The 16,761-nt window shown below is 43.6% G+C and overlaps 1 protein-coding gene across 4 annotated transcripts in view; it reads right to left on the reverse strand.

Moving 5' to 3' along the window:
• POMT2 (protein O-mannosyltransferase 2) overlaps window positions 1–16,761 on the reverse strand; it is a 74,929-nt gene that overhangs the window by 18,929 nt on the left and 39,239 nt on the right. The window contains exons 13-21 of one of the 4 annotated variants that reach the window (XM_036735270.1): window positions 16,338–16,489; window positions 15,789–15,880; window positions 13,558–13,634; window positions 11,206–11,277; window positions 10,829–10,888; window positions 10,633–10,738; window positions 9,773–9,913; window positions 9,365–9,479; window positions 5,477–9,050 (exon numbers count right to left, since the gene is read on the reverse strand). In XM_036735270.1, coding sequence (XP_036591165.1) covers window positions 8,945–9,050; window positions 9,365–9,479; window positions 9,773–9,913; window positions 10,633–10,738; window positions 10,829–10,888; window positions 11,206–11,277; window positions 13,558–13,634; window positions 15,789–15,880; window positions 16,338–16,489 — 921 coding nt within the window. In that variant the 3' untranslated portion in view covers window positions 5,477–8,944. Of the gene's footprint in view, window positions 1–5,476; window positions 9,051–9,364; window positions 9,914–10,632; window positions 10,739–10,828; window positions 10,889–11,205; window positions 11,278–13,557; window positions 13,635–15,788; window positions 15,881–16,337; window positions 16,490–16,761 lie in introns of those variants that run through there. The other 3 variants (XM_036735271.1, XM_036735272.1, XM_036735269.1) reach the window with 3 other exon arrangements.

The following is a 16,761-nucleotide window of genomic DNA, read 5'->3' on the forward strand; positions in this document are numbered from 1 at the left end:
AATGAGTGAATCTTGCTCTCACCAGATTTGACCTGAGGAGGGAATACCATACATACTCAATTGGGTATCTTACCCCACAGGAAAAAAGGAGGAAGAAGATAAAAAAGGGGGGGATGATAGAAGGGAGGGCAGATGGGGGTGGAGGTAATCAAAAACAAACACTTTGGAAAGGGGACAGGGTCAAGGGAGAAAATTCAATAAAGGCGGATAGGTTAGGAAGGAGCAAAATATAGTTAGTCTTTCACAACATGAGTATTGTGGAAGGGTTATACATAATGATACACATGTGGCCTATGTTGAATTGCTTGACTTCTTAGGGAGGGTGGGTGGGAAGGGAAGAGGGGAGAGAATTTGGAACTCAAAGTTTTAAAAACAGATGTTCAAAAACAAAAAAAAAAGTTTTTGCATGCAACTAGAAAATAAGATACACAGGCAATGGGGCGTAGAAATTTATCTTGCCCTACAAGAAAGGAAGGGAAAAGGGGATGGGAGGGGAGTGGGGTGACAGAAGGGAGGGCTGACTGGGGAACAGGGCAACCAGAATATATGCCATCTTGGAGTGGGGGGGGGAGGGTAGAAATGGGGAGAAAATTTGTAATTCAAACTTGTGAAGATCAATGCTGAAAACTAAATATATTAAATTTAAAAAAATTTTTAAAAAAGAAAGCAGCTGAAGTGGTAGAAGGAAATGCATGGTGCTAGAGACATCAAGACAGAGAAATTTAATGGAAAGAACACTGAAGCATGAGTGGAGACCTGGGTTCCAGTTCTGCCTGTCACTAACCCTCTCTGAGCCTGTTTTCTCATCTGTAAAACATGAGGGTTGAAAGAGATGATCTTTCAAGAGATGATCTGTCCCTTCCATCTGTAACTTTCAATGATTCTATGAGGAGGAGAAAAAATGACTAGAGGGGTCATATGAGCCTCTGGTGAGGGGCAGAAAGCCCAGCTAGTCCAGAACTGATCTGCAAACCAAAAGCCCTATGGAAAGCCAGTTGTTGAACTTCCCCAAGTTGGCAGTGAACTTAGGAGACCTGACCTGTGGGTTTATGGTGTGAAGAAAGGAACTGATCTGAGTGGCTGTGTGTCTACCAGATCTTAGCCTCCATCACTTATAATTAAAGGGCATCTGTTCCTCACCCCTCATTTCCTCCATTTAGAGAAGCCAGAAGAAAATCAAGGAGGCTTTCACTCATTGCTCATTTCACTCTCTCCCCACCGATTTCACCTACAGGGAATATCACCTTCCCAGCCAGACTGGGCATATGCTAGGTAGGTGAGGGCAGGCTCAGGACAATACAGATACATCCTCTCCTTGGTTAACATCTGTTCTTGCACCAGGAGCAAACTTTGATGCTCCTCCCTCAAACATACCCACATGGTTAGTGTCATCCCTTTGTGACCAGGGAATTACCCAGCCTTGCCCTTCTTAGCAATATCTATGCCCTCAGCCTTTCTCTCCCCCCACCCAATCTGTATCTCACTCAGAAAAGCCTTCCTTTCAGTCTATTAGAAAAGATCTAAGAAACTACAAGATCTTAATGGCCAATAATGATTTTTTTATTTTATTTTTAATTTATGGAATAAAACAAGCATTTCTATAGCACAGTACAATCTACCATGCACAACTGGCAATTCCTTTCAAACATATAACAAAACCATCAGGTAAGTATCTTTTTTATTCTTTTTTTTCTTCCCTCCCCCATGCCCCACCCTAGAGATGGCCCAATAATGATTAAGTATATTACCTACTGCTCACAAAATACAATTTTAAGAGAAGATAATGCTTTAACGCAAAGGAATTAATAGTGGAAATTAAGTCCCTGTGGCAGGTTAATGGGGAACATTTGAGAATCACTATCTTCCCAGTGTACCCTAAAATCACAACCTCAGTGTTTGTGGGGCCAGTCCTGCTACACCATGGGCACAGGTGCTTACCACAGCCCCTCTTTCACACAGCCAGCCACCTGGCTCCACGCCCAGTCCTTTTCTCTGTTCGTGACCAGATTTGGTCTACAGCAGAAACAAATCCATTTAATTTTATAGTTTGTTTTCTACAGGATAAGGTTAGCTTTGATAGTGACTATGCATCCCATCAATAACTTTGGATTCCACAAGTCAGAGACTCACAGAATGTTATGACTGGAAGAAACCTCACAGATATTTTGGTGCAAAACTTGTTTGTAGAGGAGGAAACTGAGGAAACTTTATCAGAAAGATAAAGTGACTTGTCCAAGATGAACTGGTCTCCCTAAATCTTCTTCAATCTATCCTCCACATAGCAGCCAAAATACCTAAAACAGGGTCAGATCCTGTTACTTCCACGCTCAAAGATCCTAAGTGGCTCCCTATTGCCTCTTGGAAAATATTCGAACTACTCAGCCTGGTGTTTAAAGCCCTCCACAATCTGGCTCCCACTTACCTTTCCAGACATTTTTTTCCCAGTGGACCCTTTCCCATACTCTATATTCCAGCCAAACCAGTCTACTAGTTTTTCCCTGAACCCAAAATTCCACCTCTGTGGTTTTTCACAGGCTGTCCCACACCTGGAGTATAATCTTTCCTCTTGTTTGCCTCTTACAATCCCTAACTTCTTTCAAGACTCAGCTTCAGTACCACCTCCTAAAAAATATCTTTACTGATCCCAATCCCCTTTTCCTCTTTCCTTCCAGCATTAATCGTGCTCACTTCCTCCTCAAATTTTCTCATACTTATTTATCTAGGTATATATTTTATTCCTGACCACATCCTCAGTAAACTGTATGCTCCTTTAGGTATGTTTTTGTTTTTGTATCTCCGGCAACTGGTACAGTGCCTTACACACAGTAGGCATTTAATGTTTATTGAATTGGATTATACAGTGTACACTGATGCATGCCTTCAGGCCACTAGAACTTTTAGGACCTTCAAATAGAACCAGGGCCCATCTCTCCTCCATTTGGAGTATTAAAGGGTTACTTGAACTCCCACATGCTGATAATACTCACAGATCTACCTTCCAGGGACATATCCCTAATCTCCAGGAATGCAGAAAAACATACCTTTTGCTAGGTCATTTGAGACGATGGCGTCATCAACACAATTCCAGAAATACTCGTGAAAAACCAGTTGCAATCCCATGAAACACTGGCCTTTTCAGTATCAGCAGTTCGGGTATCAAAATCAGCCCTTTATCTTCTGTCTTTCAAGATCCTGGCCTCGATATAGAGTTTCTCTGCTCTGGATTATACCGCTTCTCTGTACAGAGGATAAAAGTTCTAAAGCCACTTGTGTTGTATACTCTGGATTAAACCACAAGAGCGAGTCTCTGCCATGGGCTTCGACAGGGTCAGTTTTCTCCAGCTGTGCCTCTTTCCTAGTGGGCAATAGGAAACAAGTCTCTATTTGTGTCAGTCTGTACCTATGTTTCCCCTAAGTTGTTGATGTAGTGGAGAAAGCACTGGCATCTGAGAAAGTGCCACTGGGGGAACCTTTTACTCCTCTACTCCCAAATTTCATTCCTTTAACCTTTCTTCATCAGTTAATCCCTTTGTTATCCTAATTATCTAGGATTTATCTGAGTTTCTTCCAAATTGTCTATATATTAACAGGGCCCTAAACCCAATCCAATACGTTGCTCTCCAGTGGGAAGAATATAGCAAGACTATTCCCTTTGTCGTAGGCTTAATAATGACCGTACCACCATGTGCTCTACTGGTCAATCTCCAATGCCACATTGTTACTCTCTTCTCCTGCATAGCATGAGTAAAGCATGATGGTAGTTCAGTGGCACTTCTGTAGATGGAAGGCAACTACTTGAGCAAAATTCTTGTAAATAGTTCAAGAAGAAGCTTACCTTGAGGGTCATCATGACATAAAAGCCTATGTTGTCTATACCCAAATAGACTCAGGCCCCTGGACCATCAGCAACTGGTAGAATATGAACTTCAAGAATTCTAGGGCCTTTCCAAAGTTGGTGAACAACGAATACCAAAGCAATTCTAGAGGCCTTTTACATAGGCCTTGGTTGAAGCTGGTAGTTTTCTTTCTGTCCAGATCCATTCCCACTTTGGGTCCTATGTAAGGCCTCAGGTCCCAGCAAAACAGAATAATATTCTAGGGTCACGGTTGACAAATAACCCACCAGACTGTCTTTTTTCCCCTTCAGCCTACATTTTAAACTAAAATTTTATTGTATTTTAAAATGTAAAATTTATTCTTCACTTAAGAGCCATACAAAAATAGACAGGTAGTGACATTTGGCCCTTGAGCAGTAGTTTGGTGGACCCTCCTCTAGAAAATCCAATTCTTCCCTCCCTTTTACTCATCTCCTTGGTCTCACCAGCTTTTATTCCTCTCATTTCAAAATATTCTCTTGCAAGTCTTCGTAGAGTTGTTCTAGAGCTAGCTCCCTATGGTGAGTCAAAGATCTTTTGTACTGATTTCCCTTCTCTACTATTTTGGATCACCTTCCACCTAAGGACCAAGGGAAGGAGTAAATTTCATTCTCATTACTGCTCATCTATTTCTGCTCCTGGGAAGCGACTAGGAGCCAATGTCCAATCAGCAACATCAAGGTCCTCAAAACAAGAATTCATGGAGTATCTTGTAACTCTGAACGTCAAGGGTTAGGACAACAGATTCTGAAATTCTCGCCCTCCCACCACCAGCTTGGCATACTACCATGGCTTGGGTGTAGGAGAGGATACTTCAGCAATGACAACTTTGAAGATTAATTTTCTCTTAAAGCACTGAAAATCCAGGCAAAAAGTTATAACAGAAAAAAAATTTAAAAGTTCAAATAGTATCCTAGAATCAATGCTATAGGTTGAGACCTAATCACTAGCTTTTCTGAGATGAGCCAGCCCAGCCCAAGGCAATACAAATTTGGGGTCTTGCTAGACAGAAGCAAGAGCTGGGAATGGGAAGCCAGAGGGAGATTTCTGCCAGCTAAAAAGAATAAATACCAAAATGAATGTAATCAACACGGAAAATGTCTGTCTACAGTGCATCATCAGTGCAATTCATCTAGGACTCTAGTATTGCCACTTTTGATCAAGGGGAGGCTTTCTGAATATGAATAGCTGAGAAGCAAGATAAAGTGGATAATCAGAGATTGGCTTGGTGACCCAGGAAAGTTACCTATACTTCCTATACCTTTCCTGGGTTAGAGAGAGGAAAATGTGGAGCCACTAGAGAGAACAGTAAACTATTTCTGGTTTATTTCCTTCCTTCTCTCATTCTTAGAAAAGTGAAAAAAATAGAAAGTACTCCACAATGTCCAACTTTCCTCTAAGGGGAACTTAATTCACATCCTGAGCCTTCAGTGAGACAGGTGTCAAAGCCCTGAGTAATGGCAGAGATCATATTTTAGGCCTGAAATAGACAACAAAATGGAACTGGCTATCCTACTCACTGCATTCTTCTCCCTCAGAAATCTTTTCTGAGGCCAAGAGAACAAGTTTGACAGAAATAAGTACAGCAGAACACCACAGTATTCAAAGCAATAGTTGTTTATTACAAAACTAAATGGCCAAATTAGCCTCCAGTGCTTTCTTAGAAGTCTTTTTACAAAGCAGGGTGTCAAACCTAAGGAGACACTCAGAGTTTGACTGAAAAGGAGCCATCAACTTCTCATTCCCCTCAAATCTGAGGGAAATATATTTTTGTTGCTATTCTCTTTTAAAAATTAGGTAAACTGGGGCAGCTAGGTGGTGCAGTGAGTACAGCACCAGCCCTGGAGTCAGGAGGACCTGAGTTCAAATCCAGACTCAGACACTTGACACACTTACTAGCTGTGTGACCTTGGGCAAGTCACTTAACCCCAATTGCCCTGCCTTCCCCCCTCCAAAAAAAAACCAAAAAAAAATAAGTAAACTGTTCCAAATTCACATACAGAAAGACAGACACTTTCATCTCCAACTCAAGTAGCAAGACTTCAGTCCTCAAGGCTACACCAGTATGTCTCCTCACAGGGATCCAGGGAATGAGGAGGATGAATAGGGAGCTTCACAGTTCCTGCCTTTGGAAAGCAGGGTTTGTGGCAGAGGTATGTTTCCTTCTCAGCAGCAATAAATTGGGGAGAAGAGACAAGCAGGCTGCCCTCACCATGGTCACTCACAGACATTGGTCACAAGTAATTACACTTATGCCTTTCATACTCAAAACACTCCTGGGAATAAAACTAAGAAATCGAGGAAGGAAATGGAACCTTGAAGCTCAAGCCTGGGCCTTGGAGTGGAGCCTTGAATATAGATTCCCTGTGTCTAAGGGGCAGATAGGAACCCAGTTGTTATCCTAATGGTGTGGATATAAAACATATCTAGGCACTCAGGGTTTACCAATGCCCCTGCTGTTCTTTCTCAAACACTGAGAAACCTATCTTGGGCCAGTGCCTTACTATACTCACTTGGAAAAGGTTTGGGGTGCGGGTTGGGAAGAAGCATATTCTGCTTTCTAATCAGATGCAACTATCACTTCCAAACAGGCCTAAGTCCTATTAGCAACTCACCGAAATCCATGGAAAACCAGGAGCAGGAAAAAAAAGCAAAGCATACTGACTCAGACTACTTCTAGGGTGTTAATTTATTTTCAAGTCAGAAATGACTGCTCCATACCAAATGAGACCCCAAGCCTTTCTAGACTACAGGGTTGTATATAGTACAGTCCCTTTAACTAAGGACAGTGAATGCCCTCTTACTGGGCCCCACAGCAGGTAATGTCCTTGTCCATGAACCCAAGGGCTAGATGACTCCTCACATACTGCTCCCTGCCTCCAGATGAGAAGCACAGTGGGTGCCATTACTTGGTTCACAAGAAATCAGACTTTCCTGAGGTGGTGGTATGCCGAGTTTCTCCATCCCCACTCTCCTTCCCTTCGACAAATGCAATTAACTAAGCAACCCAGGCTCAGGGCAGGCATGCAGCGCTTCCTGCTGGGGGATGTATGGAGAGCCGAAGCCACTCAGAGGGAGAGGTTATCAGGCACCAGATCTAATTAGCCAACCTGCCTCGATTTTGACATTGCTACATTTCCTCTATTAGCATTAATGACAGTCAGTCTGAACCACCAAGAGGCCCCTGCATGGCCCACAACCTCGCCCCCCTCCTCCCCCAGGCAGTACAGCCAGTCCCTAGGACCTATTCCCTATCTCCATGGCAACCACCTCCCAATGATGTTCCAAACAGCCCATGACCCCATCAGTCAGTGGAGTTGCCTGGGGAGAGGAGGGGAGGCGGCAATGGAGTGTGGCAGAGGCTCATGTTTAAACATGGAGGCATTAAACTGTGCCCAAGATTGAAGGGAGGCATACTGAGTAATGCATGGGAAGGGCAGAACCTAATAGACAAGAGGTACTGTGGACTGGTTGGTTTGATACTAGCTCAGGGGTTGTTTTATCCCTTTTCACTGGGGAAAAATGGGTGGGGGGCGGGGGGGAGGGAGAGGAGGAGTGGGTCAAGATATCTTGCTTTAGATCATCAAGTCAGGGACAAAGAAAACCATAACAGGTCTCTGGGGAAAAACCGCCTTCTGGATCATGATGGATAGAAGTATTCTTTGCTCTTTGGGGAAAGGAAGAGTTGGATGAAATGATGACAGAAAGAAGGCATCCAGGTTGAGTGAAAGCTGTGTGAAAAATAACGTGAAGATGCCAAGACAAGGAGAAAGTAGCAGGTGAGGGGAACACGAACCCAGCACTCCACTAACTCCCCATATACTTGGCTGGAGTGTGTCTAAGGTGTTTCTCTGGTTCAAATTTCAAATAAAGTTCTCCCTCCTACTTCCTTTGTCCGCTACAGTTAACAAGACTGACTAAGAGTCCTTCCCCTCAACTGTGAGAAGCCCACGACTTCTATCCTTGCCTTCCATTCGCCAGACCTTCTGTAGAGGGGCAAGGGCAGGCAGGTGGAAGTGGCCTTCAGCCAACAGGGACTTGGGGTGGAGTGCAGCCAAGGATGGGATTCACAATCTCTCACTAATCTGGCAATGCTTGATGTCCTCAAAGGGCCAGAGATCAGGGGCTGAAATGGCAGACAGCAAGCGTACAGGCCCCCTCATTCCTGCCCACTGAGTTCATGCCACAGTCTCAGGCAAGAAACCAAGAACCCAGCTGCCACTGGAAAGACTCTCCAAATGGCAGGCCAATTACAGTCAGGATTGATAGGAATGCAACTAGGATGGAGGATGAGATCTAGGGGCCCTTGTTTTCTGGTGACTCTTAGCTGGTTTGTGGGAACAAGGATAACACAACTTGGACAACGCCATCTTTTCTGTCTGGGCCATGCCCAAAGTTGGGGCAGAGGTGTCAAACCCTAGCGACTCTTTCCTGGTCAGCAACCTTTTGAAGAATTGCCTAGGTCCAGTACTGGATCACACCTACGATCATCTTACCCCCCAATAAAAAGCAAAACAAAGTAAAAATCCAGTGTGAAAAAAAAAATTAGAACAGGCAATTAACTCTGAACTATTTTTGTTCCTAAGTGTTTACAACATTCAACTGTCCAGTCATCTGGGCCATGTTCCATAGGTGTAAGGACAAATGCATCACATATGCTCCCCTGAAAATATATATAGGTACGTGCACACACATGCACGCGCATGTACAAGCACCCACCCCTCCTCTTCTTTTGCCCTCGTTATTTGTTCCTTTGTATGTTCACATATAGCACAAATCCAGGCAAACGGGGCTAATTAAGAGGAGTTCTAATACACTGCTTAAATATCCCCGACCAAAAACTGCTGAGAGCAAAAGCTCCTGAGCTGAAGGTAGAGCCTCTGACTCACAGGGACGCAGGCTGACAACCTCCCAAGGGCTCATCTCCCTGGCTGGGTTCCTCCTGGATGTGTAAGAGTCTTCTCAGGATCTTCTGAAGAAGGTGCTTTTCCATAAGAACTAGAGAACTGCTTCCACTGACCATCCCTGCAGGCAGTTGCTGGATCCTTCGGGGTTGGCATTCTTTGGCTCTAAAACTCCCAAGTTTCCAACCATTTTAATCCTGCCATTGGACTCTGAGGGTCCTGAGCCAGGGGACCAACCATTCCATAAGACAGAGGATGAAAGAGGTAGAAGCTAAGCAAGGAGATTCAGAAAAAGAGCACAAGAGTCAGAAAAACAAACCCAGAATTCTACACGTGACTCTCTTCAAGAAGACCCTAATCAAAATTTGCAATCAGGTCCCTAATGCCTAGTGGTCTTTAAACTTTCTTATCCCACAATCACCTCTATTCCCTTGTGACTACCACATATTTCTCCATGTGCTATATAGGCCACAGTATTCCCTGGGTACTAGCTGAATTAATAAAGGAGGAGAATTAAATATATCCAACTAGAACTTTTCTTAGAGAAATATGACTCATTCCCTAGCACCAGTGTCCAATACTCACCTATAGGCAATTCCCAGGATCAGAAGAGAGATCCCAAATATATGCACCCAATTAGCCAGAGGAAAAGATGACAGATAGCAGGCACAGAACCTAAGGACTGTGTCCCACAGGATCCCTAAAGAAGAAGGGGAAAAACCTAACCATTTACCATCGATTCAGCCCAAGTTAAGACTCACCTTTTCTCCTACCAAAGCCAATACCTTACAGCTTAAATCAGAGAAGCAAGAAATTCAATTCCCTTTTCCCTCTCCCTACTCCTCCCCTTCCACCTCCCAATCCTCCCTCCATTCTCTCTTTATGATAGTGCCATCCCCCTCAAGCACCACTTTTCTACTGCTATGCCCTCCCTGATATCTCCTGGATCAGTCCAAGAGTTCTCTCTGCCCTGCTAGGCTCTGCAAGACATACCTGTCAACATGCTGGAGAAAAGCATGGCTGGAAAGTAGTGATGATAGTAAAGCACCCGGCCCATCATAAAGAAAGGGAAATAATGGAGCAGCCAACCCAGAAGGACCTGACCTCCTCCATGAAGCAGGACCTGGCAGAGACCTTGGGACACACGTACCACAACTCAGACAGGAAGTTCTGTTTCTACTTTTTGCCTTGGCAGATCAGGCCAATCCATATAAAAAGGAATGAGTAAGCAGGGATGTGCTGGTAGAGAACTTTGAGGTTGCTGCCCTTAGATTTGGGGGTTGTTTTTTGTTTGTCTGTCTGTCTTTTGCTTTAGTCACCATAGGCTGGTGAATCCCAAGCAAGAGGTAGTTTTCCTGAAGTCATTCATCACTAATACTAATGCGGATTTCTAACAGGGAAGCAGCCAGATTTCTCCCTAAAAGATCCACAGTTCTGTAAAGCCAGAGGCTGGGAACACTCTCATTTCCCTCCCCCTCTCCAGGTCCCTGAATGATGATTCTTTGCAGCCACCATGAAATACATAACAGGATAGCATCTCTCCCTGGAATGGGAAGCCAAACTGCAATCTGGAAGACAGGAAACCTACAGAGGTGAAAGGAAGCCTATGGCTGGATGCTTGTCCTTGCCGTATTCCACAAGCCAAATGTCTACAATGACAGGTGGCAGCACAACAATTGGAAAATACAAGCTGCCACGGCAACTGCTTTCCATCCCATCGGAGGGATGGAGCCAAGGGCATACGGGGATTGTGGAGAAGGCAGAAGATGGACCTGCCAGGGAAATCCTGGTTTTAGTAAATTGGCACTTAACCTTCTGCCAAGTTACCGTAGGAAATGCTTGGAGAATCTGACCTTTCACTTCTGCTGTGAGCTGAATTCCCCTCTGTATAGACACAGTAGTGACGCTTCCCAGGAGAAGGTAAAGGCCAATGCTTACCAGATTCAGCCACCAGATGACCTATGTGGAAATAAGAAGAGGACAGGATGAAAGAAAGGCAGCAACCCAGAAGCAAAGAGCAAAGAACAAAAGCCACAGGAAAGCACTCACGGGGTTTCCAAGCAAATAGACCCGAAAGTCAGTCTCGTTGACTCCTGAGAAACGCAGGCCCTGTAGTGGTAAAAAGCAAAGTATTTATGCATGACTATAGTGGAAAGGAGCTCTCAGAATTTTCCACACTGATCTTAATCATCCCCCAAACCCTGCAGAAAACTCTGTTTTATAATTTACAGACAGGGGATCCTAGGAATGCCCACATTCCACATTCACTCCACTGAGTATGCCAAGTCAGTGGTGGGGAAGAGAAGCCAATCCTCTTGCTACTGAGCCCTACCCCAGGCCCCACCTATTAGTACTCCCACCTGGATTTTAATGGTTTCCTCTTTGGTTCTAATTCCCAAAAAGTTCACACGGCTTCATCTCTTTACCTGATAGTTGATGGGCCAGTGCCAAGGCTTGGAAGTGACTTCATTTTCCTTGGGTTTGAGACCACTATTCCCCTGCAGGAAGGTGGCAAAAACAAAAAAAGGGGGGGGTAAGGGCAGAGACAGGGGAGGCTGGTGGGACAATGGCAGCTCAAGAACTCATGAACAGTGTAGGCTACATGTCAGTGCTAAGAGCCTGATCTCATTTGTCTGTGCAGAAAAGGATGAGTCTCTCTGACCCTGCGATAGCCTGGTGACAATTTTCTATTATTACTTTTAAATAGGCTGTCCATTAATTACTTTCCATTCAGATTCTGTGTACCCTAAGAAAACAGGAACCAAGAAAAGCAAAGGGCATATTTCTCATGAGTTTGTGCATATTTGTCTTTACTATGGGAATTCTGGGCTAAGAGCATTGAGATGAGAGAGTCGATGGTGTAAAGGAGAAATCACTTTTTAGTTTTCCTGGGAGGCCGGTGTCAATCGATTTCAAACACAGAACAGGATGATACTGACACAGTTCTCAGCATCCCTATCCTCTGAAGAGGTTGTGTAGTCTGGAAGACCCAGTTCTTTCAATTCAGAGGCCAAGAATGTTTAATAGCCACATCTGTGTAAGGAGAAATTGGACCTTTGCCAGGACACACCATGGACATCTATAGCAAGCAACAAGGGCAGCCTTTCACTAGAAAATTCATCAATATTAAATTCACCTTGAATTTCCAGGACAAACTGAGCTATTCCATAGACTTTTCCTCCAGTAGGAGGGCAAACAACCAAGATTTACACACAATAACTTGTCATCAAGGCTCCAGAAAAGTACAAAGCTATTGACCAACAAGTAGTACGAAATGAGATCAGCTATGTCACCCCACACATATCAGGGCTCCAACTCACCCCCAGGCACCTGGTTTAGATCAGTCCAAAGCATCCCTGCATCCCAGGACCCATTTTTTATTATCCCCCAGGAGCCTAGGGTGGTTAGGTTGTTCTTCCTGGGTCCAGAATGGTTGCCCAATTATCAAATTAACAACACTCTCCACCCCCTCAGATTCACTGTTAAGTGCCCAAACAAGAACGATCCAATATGGGCCCCCTGGAGCTACTGATGGCAGAAGCTGATACTTTCAGATCAGTCTAGTCCAAGCCCAAACTTGTAGGTTTCTGTCAGAGATGGATTAATCCCATATATTCAGCAAGCTTAATGGCTTTTCAGGTATGTATACTTCATTCTACCTCCTGTTAGAAACCTAGATAAATGAATTTCATCCATGTGACAAGAAGAGAAAATCTCTACACTGACTATAGCTGAATAGATTTGAGGTTGTATCTTCATGCTCAAAGCCCAGTATGAACTAGCCCTGTACTGGACCTCAGGAGTTAAACCTGTCTCTACTAGCCTAGTGGCAGAACTTCCACTCAACTTTACTACTGTCGGTAGGAGAGTCTTTTCTGTGGTTCCTCTTGTATGGATCATCCCATATGGAATTGTTCCACTTTCTTCACTCTATCTCATTGAAAATTTCAGCTGGAAAAAAAAAATTTCTTTTTTTCCTTGCCTCTACTTCTTGGACATTGACAGAAGGAGAAATAAATTAGCTTTGCAGACTTAATCTTAAAATTATTCAAAGATATGAAATGATGCACAGAATGAAAGACATCTCAAGCAGGGCTGGGTTACAGAGTCCTGTCATAGGGATAGCTACAAGTAGGTACTCTAACTAGAAGTGACCCAAGGGATCTCATAAGGTCATTTTGGCCACCACCCAACATGGATCAATGACAGCATTAAGCTCTTTTCAAAACTTGAGCCAAGTCAATCTACAATGTTTATTGAGACTGGGAATTGATTGCCAAGCCTCTTCCAGGAAAATCCATCAGCAATTGGTTCTCCAAGGAAGACAACCCTCCATACCCACTCTCCAAATCACTGAGTTTAGTAGCAATCCCATGTCTATGATGGGATGCTAGGAAAGGGCCCTACAAACAATAATAATTCCACCTTACAGGCTTATACAGCACAAGTTACAAAGTACTTTCCACAAACATTAATTTGCTTTATCTGAATAATCCTCTGAAGTAGGTAGAAGAAGTATTATTAGCCCCATTTTGTAGATGAGAAAACAGTCCCAGAGAGCACAAGTGGTCACAGAGTAAGTGGCAGAAGCAAGAATCAAACTCAAGGCTTCTGAATAATTCCAGTGCTCTTTCTATAGTACCATGTTGCTTCCAAGGCTCAAAGAAGGATTCTTTTAAAGTGTCCCTCCCTGATGAGGAACCCAAATTTATTTACTCCCCAGACTCTTGGATAGGTCACACGGGATGCCACCAAAATAAGAACTAAGGTTGCCTTACCCGGATCATAACCATGTGGGACTCCAGTAGGATCTCTGCAAAACTGGGCTTCAGGACGTCCAAGCTGATGTTTGGCACTGAATAAAGAGAGCACACCGCAGAGGAAAAACACCATAAGCTCCGTTTCTCTTTGCCATTCAGACCATTCATTGCAAACACACTTCTATCAAGAAGGTCTGTTACAGCCTTCCTGAGGTATTACTTGGGGCTAAGGTTAATGGTAGAAAGCAGAGATGAGGATTCTAAAGGCCTAAGAACTAAAGAACACTGTCAAATGTCTAGTCTCATTCTCTGGACATTTCTCAACCTGAAATCAAGCAAAAGACTTTACCTTCCTTCATTAATTCATTCAGCATTTAATAAACACTTACTTTATACAAAACACTCTATTAGGCTCTGTGGGAAACAAAAAGAAAATGGATGCTATTCACTGGGATGAGGTCTCTGTCCTCAAAAAGTTTACAATCTAATTGAAAAGACAAACAAATGGAAAGAACAGAAAAAATGAAACTAAATGTTGTTCAAAGGAAGGGTTGGGGTGCCAGACTTGGAGTCAGGAAGACCTGGGTTCCAGTCTTGCCTCAGTCACCCACTAAGTGACCCTGGGCAAATGACTTAGCCCCTCTGGGCACGTCTCCTCATTTGTGAAATGAACAAGAGGGACTCAGTGACCTCTAAGATCCCTTCAAGATGAAAACCAAGGATCCTATGATAAGATTGCTAAGAGAATGCACCTCTCTCCCTTTTTTGCAGAAGTGGGGGGCTATGGGTATGGAACACTGCATATACTGTCAGACTTAACTAATGTGTGGGTAGATTTGCTGAACTGCATTTTCCCCCCCTTTATTATTACTTCCTGCAAGGGATGGCTTGCTGCGTAAGAGAAAGGGAGAGAACGCACTTGGAATAAAAGCAACGTAGTAACAAAAGATATAAACCAAAGGCAGACTTTTTAAAAAGACAAACAAGAATACAAGTGGAAATGAGCAAATGTACAATATTAAAGTATTTATGTCAATGGAATTTAAAGTGAGGGAAATGATGATCTGGGACAGGGTTAGACAGAGAAGGCTTCATGACAGAGGCTGACTCTCAAGCTAGGTCCCAAAAGAAGGATAAAACGTGGCTCGTAGAGATGAAGGGAGAACAAGAGTCTGAGAGTGGGAAGAGCATGAAGAAATGCAAGGAGAGAAGGGCAACGGGTTTATGTCAAGGACCGGGGATAGATAAATTGATGGCAGATTTAGAACATGAGGCTGAGGTGTTTGGGTTTATTTACAATAGGGAGCCTGAGCAGGGTAGTGATATGGGGAACATAAGCTGAAAGAAAATCAATCTGCACGTGTTATGCTGAATGGATGGGAGGAAAGAGACTGAGACAGGATGACCATAAAGGAATCGACTACAATAAAGTAGTAATGAGCTAGCGAAGGTCTGGATCAAGACAGTGACTGAGGGAAGCTGTAAGAAAGAGTCAACAAACCACGAGGGCTGAATAACATGGTTGCAGAAGAGTGCGAAGTAAACCAGTAGAAGGACAAAGGTTACTTCAAAGGACACAAGCTCGAGATGGGGATGTTAGAAGAAATAGGGGAGCTGGGAAGGGATACCAGTTTAGGGGAGAAAATGAGTTCCATTTTAGAAACACTGAGTTTGAGATGACAGCAGGACATCCAATTGGAAGTATGTAAGTAGGCTGGAGGTAATCGGGTATGGAGAGTTGAGATTTGGGAATGAATAACAGGGTAACAACAAGTGGGTCCAGCCTGAAACTACTGGAGATACTTAGTCATAAGGAAGAGAAACTAGTTAAGAAAACAGAGGCAGAATGTCAGAGAAGCAGGATAAACAAGGGAGCAGAGGGCTTCAGAAGACAAGAAGAAAGTTTCAAGGAGATGACCAATAGTGTAAAATGTAGCAAAAAAAGATCAAGAATGATAGGAAAAGGTAGTCAGATTTGGCAGGCAGGTCACTGGTGAATTCAGAGAGAATATTTCAATGTCATAATGGGGATGGAAGCCAAACTGATGGAAATCAAACTAAGAGGGTGTAAGTGGGAAAGAAAAGGGCTCGTCGGTATGTTCTACGTGTCTAAAAAGTTAAACTAGGAAAAGAAAGAGATTAATAGGCTAGTGCTTGGAATAGTAGGGTCCAGTCAAGGTTTGTGGTTGCTTTTCTTTTTTTTCCAGGAAAGGGGAAACAAGCACGTCACCTGGAGGGCTCTCACTCACACTTGGGATTGATATGGTCCTCCACATTCCAGACAGAATTAGGGGTCTCCTTCAGGTATGGAGTGCAGGTCACTTCCAGCTGTTCCCAGCCCCTGTGAAAGGTGGTCAGAAATGTTTCCCAGAACATTGAGACCCAACCCAACTAGAAAGCCCTTCTGCAGTTATCTACTGCCCTTTGTGGTCACCTTCTTTAATCTAGACATGATCCTCCTAATCTCACAAAATTGTATCCTAAAATGACCCTGAATTTGCCACATTATCATTTCAGAGAGAGAATAAAATATGTAAAGGATATGATGCCAACTCAGAAGATTCGGGAGCTTTTAGACCTGCCAGGCCACACTACTCATTAAGACAGCAACATCTGACCAATGAGCTTTGCACTCCTTACCTGATGCCAGCTTTTCACTTCCATTCATCACTGAAGAAAACAGCATAGAGGCCATTGAACTGGAAGCAAACGATAAGTAAAAGTGCTTCCCACATGATGGGGTAAAGAAATAAGAGAATAAGGATTAGATGAGAAAACATGAGACCCCAGTGACTCACCATTTGGGCAGTGTCTTCCCTGAGGAGCCCAGGACACAGCCTGTGGCCAGATGGATGAGTCGAATTTGACTCCTCAGGACCTTGATCCGGTTCTCAGACTTCCTATTCATCACCTCAATCCGCCAGAAATCATTTGAATCCCCTGTCCCATTCTGCCACGTGAAGCAAGAAAAAAACCACATGTGAAGTTACAAGACTTTAAAGAAATTAACAAAAGGAAGGGATGATGAAAATTGACACCTCTCAATCATTACTATGCTATTAACACAAAAAGTGAAGTAAACTGGCATTTGTCCTTTGAAAGTCAGGGTGGGAGGGGGAAGGAGTGTCATTTCATCCACTGAATAGCTGATGAAGCCCAGTACACGGTATTACAACCAAGCAAGATCATTTAGTCCCTTGAACCTAGGAATCTAATTTCCTC

Source organism: Trichosurus vulpecula, chromosome 8 (genome assembly GCF_011100635.1).
Source record: "Trichosurus vulpecula isolate mTriVul1 chromosome 8, mTriVul1.pri, whole genome shotgun sequence".
Classification (NCBI taxonomy): domain Eukaryota; kingdom Metazoa; phylum Chordata; class Mammalia; order Diprotodontia; family Phalangeridae; genus Trichosurus; species Trichosurus vulpecula.